The 12500-nt window shown below is 52.8% G+C and overlaps 1 protein-coding gene across 1 annotated transcript in view; it reads right to left on the reverse strand.

The window, feature by feature from the left end:
- LOC124020080 (UTP--glucose-1-phosphate uridylyltransferase-like) overlaps positions 1–12500 on the reverse strand; it is a gene marked incomplete at its 5' end in the record, with an annotated part of 70307 nt that overhangs the window by 23424 nt on the left and 34383 nt on the right. The window contains 2 exons of the mRNA XM_046335490.1: positions 320–476; positions 9944–10077. Coding sequence (XP_046191446.1) covers positions 320–476; positions 9944–10077 — 291 coding nt within the window. The remainder of the gene's footprint in view (positions 1–319; positions 477–9943; positions 10078–12500) is intronic.

A 12500-nucleotide genomic window follows, 5' to 3' on the forward strand; every position in this document is an offset into this window, starting at 1 on the left:
GCCTCTGTGTGTGTGTGTGTGTGTGTGTGTGTGTGTGTGTGTGTGTGTGTAACCTTGCCTCTGTGTGTGTGTGTGTGTGTGTGTGTGTGTGTGTGTGTGTGTGTGTGTGTGTGTGTGTGTGTGTGTGTGTGTGTGTGTGTGTGTGTGTGTGTGTGTGTGTAACCTGTGTGTGTGTAACCTTGCCTCTGTGTGTGTGTGTGTGTGTGTGTGTGTGTGTGTGTGTGTGTGTGTGTGTGTGTGTGTGTGTGTGTGTGTGTGTGTGTGTGTGTGTGTGTGTGTGTGTGTGTGTGTGTGTGTGTGTGTGTGTGTGTGTGTGTACCTTGCCCTCTGTGATGAGCTGATCCAGCAGACCAGAGTTGTAGAAGCTGGCGTAGATGTCCCCGTGGCCAGGAGGATACCACACGTCAGCGTTCTCACCCGTCATACCAATGTCTGTGGCCACAGGCAGGAGGGACTCTTTATTAATACGGGGGTACCTGGGACAGAGGGTAGGAGGGACTCTTTATTAATACAGGGGTACCTGGGACAGAGGGCAGGAGGGACTCTTTATTAATACGGGGGTATCTGGGACAGAGGGCAGGAGGGACTCTTTATTAATACGGGGGTACCTGGGACAGAGGGCAGGAGGGACTCTTTATTAATACGGGGGTACCTGGGACAGAGGGCAGGAGGGACTCTTTATTAATACGGAGGTACCTGGGACAGAGGGCAGGAGGGACTCTTTATTAATACGGGGGTACCTGGGACAGAGGGCAGGAGGGGCTCTTTATTAATACAGGGGTACCTGGGACAGAGGGCAGGAGGGACTCTTTATTAATACGGGGGTACCTGGGACAGAGGGCAGGAGGGACTCTTTATTAATACAGGGGTACCTGGGACAGAGGGCAGGAGGGACTCTTTATTAATACAGGGGTACCTGGGACAGAGGGCAGGAGGGACTCTTTATTAATACGGGGGTACCTGGGACAGAGGGCAGGAGGCAGGAGGGACTCTTTATTAATACGGGGGTACCTGGGACAGAGGGCAGGAGGGACTCTTTATTAATACGGGGGTACCTGGGACAGAGGGCAGGAGGGACTCTTTATTAATACAGGGGTACCTGGGACAGAGGGCAGGAGGGACTCTTTATTAATACAGGGGTACCTGGGACAGAGGGCAGGAGGGACTCTTTATTAATACAGGGGTACCTGGGACAGAGGGCAGGAGGGGATCTTTATTAATACAGGGGTACCTGGGACAGAGGGCAGGAGGGACTCTTTATTAATACGGGGGTACCTGGGACAGAGGGCAGGAGGGACTCTTTATTAATACAGGGGTACCTGGGACAGAGGGCAGGAGGGGCTCTTTATTAATACAGGGGTACCTGGGACAGAGGGCAGGAGGGACTCTTTATTAATACAGGGGTACCTGGGACAGAGGGCAGGAGAGACTCTTTATTAATACGGGGGTACCTGGGACAGAGGGCAGGAGGGACTCTTTATTAATACAGGGGTACCTGGGACAGAGGGCAGGAGGGACTCTTTATTAATACAGGGGTACCTGGGACAGAGGGCAGGAGGGACTCTTTATTAATACAGGGGTACCTGGGACAGAGGGCAGGAGGGACTCTTTATTAATACAGGGGTACCTGGGACAGAGGGCAGGAGGGACTCTTTATTAATACGGGGGTACCTGGGACAGAGGGCAGGAGGGACTCTTTATTAATACAGGGGTACCTGGGACAGAGGGCAGGAGGGACTCTTTATTAATACGGGGGTACCTGGGACAGAGGGCAGGAGGGACTCTTTATTAATACGGGGGTACCTGGGACAGAGGGCAGGAGGGACTCTTTATTAATACAGGGGTACCTGGGACAGAGGGCAGGAGGGACTCTTTATTAATACGGGGGTACCTGGGACAGAGGGCAGGAGGGACTCTTTATTAATACGGGGGTACCTGGGACAGAGGGCAGGAGGCAGGAGGGACTCTTTATTAATACGGGGGTACCTGGGACAGAGGGCAGGAGGGACTCTTTATTAATACAGGGGTACCTGGGACAGAGGGCAGGAGGCAGGAGGGACTCTTTATTAATACGGGGGTACCTGGGACAGAGGGCAGGAGGGACTCTTTATTAATACGGGGGTACCTGGGACAGAGGGCAGGAGGGACTCTTTATTAATACAGGGGTACCTGGGACAGAGGGCAGGAGGGACTCTTTATTAATACAGGGGTACCTGGGACAGAGGGCAGGAGGGACTCTTTATTAATACGGGGGTACCTGGGACAGAGGGCAGGAGGGACTCTTTATTAATACAGGGGTACCTGGGACAGAGGGCAGGAGGGACTCTTTATTAATACAGGGGTACCTGGGACAGAGGGCAGGAGGGACTTTATTAATACAGGGGTACCTGGGACAGAGGGCAGGAGGGATCTTTATTAATACAGGGGTACCTGGGACAGAGGGCAGGAGGGACTCTTTATTAATACAGGGGTACCTGGGACAGAGGGCAGGAGGGACTCTTTATTAATACAGGGGTACCTGGGACAGAGGGCAGGAGGGACTCTTTATTAATACAGGGGTACCTGGGACAGAGGGCAGGAGGGACTCTTTATTAATACAGGGGTACCTGGGACAGAGGGCAGGAGGGACTCTTTATTAATACAGGGGTACCTGGGACAGAGGGCAGGAGGGACTCTTTATTAATACAGGGGTACCTGGGACAGAGGGCAGGAGGGACTCTTTATTAATACAGGGGTACCTGGGACAGAGGGCAGGAGGGGCTCTTTATTAATACAGGGGTACCTGGGACAGAGGGCAGGAGGGACTCTTTATTAATACGGGGTACCTGGGACAGAGGGCAGGAGGGACTCTTTATTAATACAGGGTACCTGGGACAGAGGGCAGGAGGGGCTCTTTATTAATACAGGGGTACCTGGGACAGAGGGCAGGAGGGACTCTTTATTAATACAGGGGTACCTGGGACAGAGGGCAGGAGGGGCTCTTTATTAATACAGGGGTACCTGGGACAGAGGGCAGGAGGGACTCTTTATTAATACAGGGGTACCTGGGACAGAGGGCAGGAGGGACTCTTTATTAATACAGGGGTACCTGGGACAGAGGGCAGGAGGGACTCTTTATTAATACGGGGGTACCTGGGACAGAGGGCAGGAGGGACTCTTTATTAATACAGGGGTACCTGGGACAGAGGGCAGGAGGGACTCTTTATTAATACAGGGGTACCTGGGACAGAGGGCAGGAGGGACTCTTTATTAATACAGGGGTACCTGGGACAGAGGGCAGGAGGGACTCTTTATTAATACAGGGGTAGGGAGGGGGAGGGGAGGAGAAGGAAGGGGAGGAGAGGGAAGGGGAAGTAGAGGAGAGGGAGTGGTCAGGAGAGGAGAGGGAAGGGGAGGGGAGGAGTGGGAAGGGGAGGAGAAGAGAGGGAAGGGGAGGAGAGGAGTGGGAAGGGAAGGAGAGGGAAGGGGGAGGAGAGGAAAGGAGAGGAGAGGGAAGGGGGAGGAGAGAGGGAAGGGGGAGGAGAGGAGGGGAAGGGGAGGAGGGAAAGGAGAAGAGAGGGAAGGGGAGGAGAGGAGAGGGAAGGGGGAGGAGAGGAGAGGGAAGGGGAGGAGTGGGAAGGGGGAGGAGAGGAGAGGGAAGGGGGAGGAGAGGGAAGGGGGAGGAGAGGAGAGGAGAGGGAAGGTCCTTCTGTAGCTCAGTTGGTAGAGCATGGCGCTTGTAACGCCAGGGTAGTGGGTTCGATCCCCGGGACCACCCATATGTAGAATGTATGCACACATGACTGTAAGTCGCTTTGGATAAAAGCGTCTGCTAAATGGCATATATTATTATTATTATTATAAGAAGAGGGAAGGGGGAGGAGAGAGAAGGGGAAGGAAGACAGTTCTGGCATGGATAAGAGGGCTCAGATGAGAGAAGAGAAGAGGAAGAGGAGAGGGAGGAGGGGAGAGGAGAGGGAAGGGGGAGGAGAGGGAGGGGGAAGGAAGAGGAGGGGAAGGAACAGAGGAGGGGAAGAACAGAGAGGAGAGGGAAGGAAGGAAGGGAGGGGAAAGGAGGGGAGAGGAGAGGGAAGGAAGGGGGAGGAGAGGAAGGAAGGAAGGAAGGAGGAGAGGAGGAGGGAAGGAAGGGGGGGGAGGAGAGGGGGGGAGGAGAGAGAGGAGAAGGGAAGGGAAGGAAGGGAAGGAAGGAAGGAAGGGGGAGGAGAGGAGAGGAGAGGAAGGAAGGAAGGAAGGAAGGGGGAGGAGAGGAGAGGGGAAGGAAGGAAGGGGAGAGGAGGAGAGGAGAGGAAGGGGGGAAGGGGGAGGAGAGGAGAGGGAAGGAAGGAAGGGGAGGAGAGGAGAAGGAGGGAAGGGAAGGAAGGGGAGAGGAGAGGAGAGGGAAGGAAGGAAGGAAGGAGGAGAGGAGAGAGAAGGAAGGAAGGGGGAGGAGAGAGGAGAGGGAAGGAAGGAAGGGGGAGGAGAGGAGAGGGAAGGAAGGAAGGGGGAGGAGGAGGAGAGGGAAGGAAGGAAGGGGGGGAGGAGAGGAGAGGGAAGGAAGGAAGGAAGGAGAGGGGAAGGAGAGGAGAGAGAAGGAAGGAAGGGGGAGGAGAGGAGAGGGAAGGAAGGGGAAGGGGGAAGGAAGGAGGGGAGGAGAGGAGAGGAAGGAAGGAAGGGAGGAGAGGAGGAAGGAAGGGGGAAGGGAGAAGGAAGGGGGGGGAGGAGAGGAGAGAAGGAAGGAAGGGGGGAGGAGGAGGGAGGGGAAGGAAGGAAGGAAGGGGGAGGAGGGGAGGAGAGGAAGGAAGGAAGGGGGAGGAGAGGAGAGGGAAGGAAGGAAGGGGAAGGAGAGGGAGAGGAGAGGAGGGGAAGGAAGGAAGGGGGAGGAGAGGAGAGGGAAAGGAAGGAAGGGGGAGGAGAGGAGAGGGAAGGAAGGAAGGGGGAGGAGAGGAAGGAGGGAAGGGGAGGAGAGGAAGGGGAGGAAGGAAGGGGAGGGAAGGTCCTTCTGTAGCTCAGTTGGTAGAGCATGGCGCTTGTAACGCCAGGGTAGTGGGTTCGATCCCCGGGACCACCCATACGTAGAATGTATGCACACATGACTGTAAGTCGCTTTGGATAAAAGCGTCTGCTAAATGGCATATATTATTATTATTATTATAAGAAGAGGGAAGGGGGAGGAGAGAGAAGGGGGAAGGAAGACAGTTCTGGCATGGATAAGAGGGCTCAGATGAGAGAAGAGAAGAGGAGAGGGGGAGGAGAGGAGAGGGAAGGAAGGAAGGGGGAGGAGAGGGAAGGAAGGGGGGGAGGAGAGGAGAGGGAAGGAAGGGGAGGAGAGGAGAGAGGAAGGAAGGAAGGGGGAGGAGAGGAGAGGGAAGGAAGGAAGGAGGAGGGGGAGAAGGAGGAAGGAGGGAAGGAAGGAAGGGGGGGAGGAGAGGAGAGGGAAGGAAGGAAGGGGGGGAGGAGAGGAGAGGGAAGGAAGGAAGGGGGGAGAGAGAGGAAGGAAGGAAGGGGAAGAGGAGGGAAGGAAGGAAGGAAGGGGAGAGGAGAGGGAAGGAAGGAAGAAGGGGAGGAGAGGAGAGGGAAGGAAGGAAGGAGGGAGAGGAGAGGGAAGGAAGGAAGGAGGGAGAGGAAGGAAGGAAGGGGGAGGAGGGAGAGGGAAGGAAGGAAGGGGAGGAGGGAGGAGGAAGGAGGGGAGGAAGGAAGGAAGGGGGGGAGGAGGGAGAGGAAGGAAGGAAGGGGAGGAGGAAGGAGGAGGGAAGGAAGGAAGGGGAGGAGAGGAGAGGGAAGGAAGGAAGGGGGAGGAGAGGAGAGGGAAGGAAGGAAGGGGGAGAGGAGGGGAAGGAAGGGGGAGGAGAGGAGAGGGAAGGAAGGAAGGGGGAGGAGGGAAGGAAGGAAGGGGGAGGAGGAGGAGAGGGAAGGAAGGAAGGGGAGGAGGAGGAGAGGGAAGGAAGGAAGGGGAGGAGAGGGAGGAAGGAAGGGGAGGAGAGGAGAAGGAAGGAAGGGGGAGGAGGAGGGGAGGGAAGGAAGGGGGAGGAGAGGAGAGGGAAGGAAGGAAGGGGGAGGAAGGAGAGGGAAGGAAGGAAGGGGAGGAGAGGAGAGGGAAGGAAGGAAGGGGGAGGAGGAGGGGAAGGAAGGGGGAGGAGGAGGAGAGGAGAGGAAGGGGAAGGAGGAGGGAAGGGGGAAGGAGGAGGAGGAGGGAAGGAAGGGAGAAGGGGGAGGAGAGGAGAGGGAAGGAAGGAAGGGGGAGGAGAGGAGAGGGGAAGGAAGGAAGGGAGAGGAGGAGGGGAAGGAAGGGAAGGGGGAGGGAGAGGAGGAGGGAGGGAGGAAGGAAGGGGAGGAGAGGAGAGGGAAGGAAGGAAGGGGAGGAGAGGAGAGAAGGAAGGAAGGAAGGAGGAGAGGGAAGGAAGGAAGGGGGAGGAGGAGAGGGAAGGAAGGAAGGGGGAGGAGAGGAGAGGGAAGGAAGGAAGGGGGAGGAGGGAGAGGGAAGGTCCTTCTGAAGGAAGGGGGGAGCAGGCGCTTGAAGGAAGGAGGGGGAGGGAGGAGAGGGAAGACTGTAAGGAAGGGGGAAAGGATAGGGATTATTAGGAAGAGGGAAGGGGAGGAGAGGAGGGGGAAGGAAGGAGGAGAGGAGAGGGAAGGAAGGAAGGGGGGGAGAGGAGAGGGAAGGAAGGAAGGGGGAGGAGGGAGAGAAGGAAGGAAGGGGGAGGAGAGGAGGGGAAGGAAGGAGGGGGAGAGGAGGAAGGAAGGAAGGGGAGGGAGAGGAGGAGAGGGAAGGAGAGGGAAGGGAAGGGGGAGGAGAGGAGAGGGGAGGAGAGGAGGGAGGGAAGGAAGGAAGGGGAGGAGAAGGGGAGGAGGGAAGGGAGGAAGGAAGGAGAGGAGGGAAGGAAGGAAGGGGAGGGAGAGAGGAAGGGAAGGGGGAGGAGAGGAGAGGGAAGGAAGGAAGGGGGAGGAGAGGAGAGGGAAGGAAGGAAGGGGGAGGAGAGAGGGAGGAAGGAAGGGGGAAGGGAAGGAAGGGGGAAGGAGAGGAGAGGGAAGGAAGGAAGGAAGGGAGGAGAGGAGAGGGAAGGAAGGAAGGGGGAGGAGAGGAGAGGGAAGGAAGGAAGGGGGAGGAGAGGAGGAAGGGGAGGAGGGAAGGAAGGAAGGAGAGGAGAGGAGAGGGGGGAGGAGGGAAGGAAGGGGGAGGAGAGGAGAGGGAAGGAAGGAAGGGGGAGGAGAGGAGAGGGAAGGAAGGAAGGGGGAGGAGAGGAGAGGAAGGAAGGGGGAGGAGAGAGAGGAGGAGGGAAGGGGGAGGAGGGAGGGAAGGAAGGGGGAGGAGAGGAGGAAGAGGAGGGGGAGGAGAGGAGGGGAAGGAAGGAAGGGGGAGGAGAGGAGAGGGAAGGAAGGGGGAGGAGGGGAGGAGGGGGAGGAGAGGAGAAGGAAGGAAGGAAGGGGGAGGAGAGGAAGGGGGAGGAGGGAAGGAAGGAAGGGGGAGGAGAGGAGAGGAGAGGAAGGGAAGGAAGGGGGAGGAGGGAGAGGGAGGAAGGAAGGGGGGAGAGGAGAGGGAAGGAAGGAAGGGGAGGAGAGGGAGAGGGAAGGAAGGAAGGGGGAGGAGGAGAGGGAAGGAAGGAAGGAGAGGGAGAGGAAGGAAGGAGAGGAGGGGAAGGAAGGAAGGGGGAGGAGAGGAGAGGGGAAGGAAGGAAGGGGGAGGAGAGGAGGAAGGAAGGGGGAGGAGGGAGGGAAGGAAGGAAGGAGGAGAGGGGAAGGAAGGAAGGGGAGAGGGAGGAGGGGGAGGAGAGGAGAGGGAGGAAGGGGGGGAGGGAGGAGGAGAGGGAAGGAAGGAAGGGGGAGGAGAGGAGAGGGAAGGAAGGAAGGGGGAGAGGAGGGAAGGAAGGAAGGGGAGGAGAGGGAGAGGGAAGGAAGGAAGGGGGAGGAGAGGAGAGGGAAGGAAGGAAGGGGGAGGAGAGGAGGGAAGGAAGGAAGGGGGAGGAGGGAAGGAAGGGGGGGGAGGAGAGGAGAGGGAAGGAAGGAAGGGGGAGGAGAGGAGAGGGAAGGAAGGAAGGGGGAGGAGAGGAGAGAGGGAAGGAAGGAAGGGGGAGGAGAGGAGAGGGAGGGGAAGGGGGGGAGGAGAGGAGAGGGAAGGAAGGGGGAGGAGGAGGAGAGGGAAGGAAGGAAGGGGGAGGAGAGGGAGAGGGAAGGAAGGAAGGGGGAGGAGAGGGGAGAGGGAAGGAAGGAAGGAAGGGGGAGGAGAGGAGAGGGAAGGAAGGAAGGGGGAGGAGAGGAGAGGGAAGGAAGGGGGAGGAGAGGAGAGGGAAGGAAGGAAGGGGGAGGAGAGGAGAGGGAAGGGGCCTCATTAAAAGAGAATTAAGTTGTCATCTGACCAGGCTTTTTGACACACTCCAATCCTCACTTTGTGTTTGATTGTATTCCAAAGGCATAGGAGCTTTTGAGGTAAAGCCTTCATGAGGAGGCTGATCAAATATTAACACTACAAGCCTTTTAGTCTACAGTCCAATTCAACAGACAGTCCACTGCTTAAAAGGAAAGGTTCACCCATGTTGAAAGTTATATTGTTTTTGTGCATCTCTGAGGGATGTTCTATGGATTCTCCGGGTCAATTCCTGTTTTCACGTGTATCTGAGTTATTGGTGTTGAAGCAGGCAGAACTTGACACAACGCTGACAAACAAGATATAGCTACAAACAAAACTGAGTTAAATGGTTCCGGTCTACCGTGAAGAGTTCATTAGTGTATACCGTTTAGAGTTCATTAGTGTATACCGTGAAGAGTTCATTAGTGTATACCGTGAAGAGTTCATTAGTGTATACCGTGAAGAGTTCATTAGTGTCTACCGTGAAGAGTTCATTAGTGTATACCGTGAAGAGTTCATTAGTGTATACCGTTTAGAGTTCATTAGTGTATACCGTGAAGAGTTCATTAGTGTATACCGTGAAGAGTTCATTAGTGTATACCGTGAAGAGTTCATTAGTGTATACCGTGAAGAGTTCATTAGTGTATACCGTGAAGAGTTCATTAGTGTATACCGTGAAGAGTTCATTAGTGTATACCGTGAAGAGTTCATTAGTGTATACCGTGAAGAGTTCATTAGTGTATACCGTGAAGAGTTCATTAGTGTATACCGTGAAGAGTTCATTAGTGTATACCGTTTAGAGTTCATTAGTGTATACCGTGAAGAGTTCAGCTACAATTTCAGATATTCTAAGTTTCTAATTTTGTCAGAAAGTTGTTTTCATTGCAAGTTAAAGCGTACTGTTTGCTAACTAGTGAACGTTAGCATGCTGGCTCGCTATCTAACGTTACGTGCGTAATCTGTGCAGTAATATTATTTGAATCAGAAATCCATTTGCATTGCTAGTTATAGCCTAATGTTAGCTAGCCTAACATTGAACCTAGAGCAATGACAATGTCTGTATTGGTAGTAGTATGATATACCATTTTCTAGCCCAGTCTCTACTTTTATCCAATGTAAATAAAATAAAAAAGTCAATGTTGCTACATAGGACTGATTCCAGGTGATGTGTCACAATTGATAGTGCCGTTTATTTAGGCAATTTTACAGCTAACTATCTACTCTACATGCTAATATTGTCTTTGGTATTATTGTGTGTAGCTAAGTTTCCTCGCTAGCTAGCCAGCCAGCCCATAGAGAGAGCGTTGCATTGTGGACTTTGTAGTTGATTTGAACTGCAACAGATTTCCACAATGATTTTCCATGTTGCTACCAACCTTATTATAACGGCAAAATTAAATATTTAAATACTCACAATTTTAGCTACTTTTCTCACACATACTCACATGTTAGTGTTATTTAACACTGTCAATTAGAGGAATTAGTGGTTTTGGGTGGATTTTTCCTTTGAGTCTTTAGAGTCCATTCATTACCGCTACAGACAGGGTTTCCAGTTTTATGTCCAGTATGTCTCATATATTCTGATCAAGCAAGATATGAGACATACTGTGGTGCGTGTGTTACCTGCTCTGGTTGAAGGTGTGTATCTTGACACGGTGGTGTGTGTATTTCTGAAGGATCTTCTTGGTGTCTTCATCCGTGTTGAAGGAGTTCATCAGGACCAGAGGAACGTCTGTGTTGTACTTCTTGTTCAAGTGCTGAGGGAAAAAGATATTGGATTGAGAACAGGTGAAAGGAGTGCTTGGTGGTCATATTGGATTGAGAACATGTGAAAGGAGTGCTTGGCGGCCATATTGGATTGAGAACAGGTGAAAGGAGTGCTTGGTGGCCATATTGGATTGAGAACAGGTGAAAGGAGTGCTTGGCGGCCATATTGGATTGAGAACAGGTGAAAGGAGTGCTTGGTGGCCATATTGGATTGAGAACAGGTGAAAGGAGTGCTTGGCGGCCATATTGGATTAAGAACATGTGAAAGGAGTGCTTGGCGGCCATATTGGATTGAGAACAGGTGAAAGGAGTGCTTGGCGGCCATATTGGATTGAGAACAGGTGAAAGGAGTGCTTGGCGGCCATATTGGATTGAGAACAGGTGAAAGGAGTGCTTGGCGGCCATATTGGATTGAGAACATGTGAAAGGAGTGCTTGGTGGCCATATTGGATTGAGAACATGTGAAAGGAGTGCTTGGTGGCCATATTGGATTGAGAACATGTGAAAGGAGTGCTTGGTGGCCATATTGGATTGAGAACATGTGAAAGGAGTGCTTGGTGGCCATATTGGATTGAGAACAGGTGAAAGGAGTGCTTGGCGGCCATATTGGATTGAGAACAGGTGAAATGAGTGCTTGGTGGCCATATTGGATTGAGAACAGGTGAAAGGAGTGCTTGGTGGCCATATTGGATTGAGAACAGGTGAAATGAGTGCTTGGTGGCCATATTGGATTGAGAACAGGTGAAAGGAGTGCTTGGTGGCCATATTGGATTGAGAACAGGTGAAAGGAGTGCTGGGTGGCCATATTGGATTGAGAACAGGTGAAAGGAGTGCTGGGTGGCCATATTGGATTGAGAACAGATGAAAGGAGTGCTTGGTGGCCATATTGGATTGAGAACAGGTGAAATGAGTGCTTGGTGGCCATATTGGATTGAGAACAGGTGAAAGGAGTGCTTGGTGGCCATATTGGATTGAGAACAGGTGAAAGGAGTGCTGGGTGGCCATATTGGATTGAGAACAGGTGAAAGGAGTGCTGGGTGGCCATATTGGATTGAGAACAGGTGAAAGGAGTGCTTGGTGGCCATATTGGATTGAGAACAGGTGAAAGGAGTGCTTGGTGGCCATATTGGATTGAGAACAGGTGAAAGGAGTGCTTGGCGGCCATATTGGATTGAGAACAGGTGAAAGGAGTGCTTGGCGGCCATATTGGATTGAGAACAGGTGAAAGGAGTGCTTGGCGGCCATATTGGATTGAGAACAGGTGAAAGGAGTGCTTGGCGGCCATATTGGATTGAGAACAGGTGAAAGGAGTGCTTGGTGGCCATATTGGATTGAGAACAGGTGAAAGGAGTGCTTGGTGGCCATATTGGATTGAGAACAGGTGAAAGGAGTGCTTGGCGGCCATATTGGATTGAGAACAGGTGAAAGGAGTGCTTGGCGGCCATATTGGATTGAGAACAGGTGAAAGGAGTGCTTGGCGGCCATATTGGATTGAGAACAGGTGAAAGGAGTGCTTGGTGGCCATATTGGATTGAGAACAGGTGAAAGGAGTGCTTGGCGGCCATATTGGATTGAGAACAGGTGAAAGGAGTGCTTGCTTTCTGTACAGCACTTTGAGATATCAGCTGATGTACGAAGGGCTATATAAATAAATTTGATTTGATTTGATTTGATTTGCTTGGTGGACATACTGGCCACAGCAAACCAAGTGACAGGCTGTTTGGAGCTAATGCAATGGCAGTGTTGGAGAGCATCCAATCCTAGATGCATTGTGACTGACTGATTGACAAATCATAATGAGTAGTTCTTTATGATGCAAGGTGATTTGTAGCTCAGTTAGTCGGCAGTCTGGCTGCCCAGTCGGCTGCAATGCTGAACAAGCCGAAGACTCTAGAGTCCAGACTTTAACGAGGGAGGGGTTGTTACGGTAAACTGTTAAAAAGCTGTGTGGGTGTGTGGTGGAGTTTATGAAGCAACCGGGCTGGTCGAGGTTCGTCTCGGCTTTATGAGGTCATTAAGGGTGGGACTGTCCTAGGAGAGGTGGGGTCGTGTGAAGTTCAGCTCCACTACCAACCAATGTAACTACCAGGATATGACACAAACAACATAACTACCAGGAAATCACACACTGTCTGACTGGCGTAACAGGATCTATTCCACTGTAGGATGTTGGTTTAGATTTAGTGCAACCATTTTTTGAAACCAAGTTTCGGTTTATGAATTTTGGGAAGTTATGAACTCCCATTTCCTCAGAGGACCCCAGGACAGAGTTGAAAGGTCAGCAGGCTAGAGAGGAGGGACTCTCTAAATGTCATATTATGTATCTCTCAAGTAGATTAAACATCATGATCATTATATTTAGTATATTATAAGATCAGCTGAGGGTCTGTGTAAAGCTCTCTAATGTCTTCAG

Source organism: Oncorhynchus gorbuscha, unplaced genomic scaffold (genome assembly GCF_021184085.1).
Source record: "Oncorhynchus gorbuscha isolate QuinsamMale2020 ecotype Even-year unplaced genomic scaffold, OgorEven_v1.0 Un_scaffold_761, whole genome shotgun sequence".
Classification (NCBI taxonomy): Eukaryota; Metazoa; Chordata; class Actinopteri; order Salmoniformes; family Salmonidae; genus Oncorhynchus; species Oncorhynchus gorbuscha.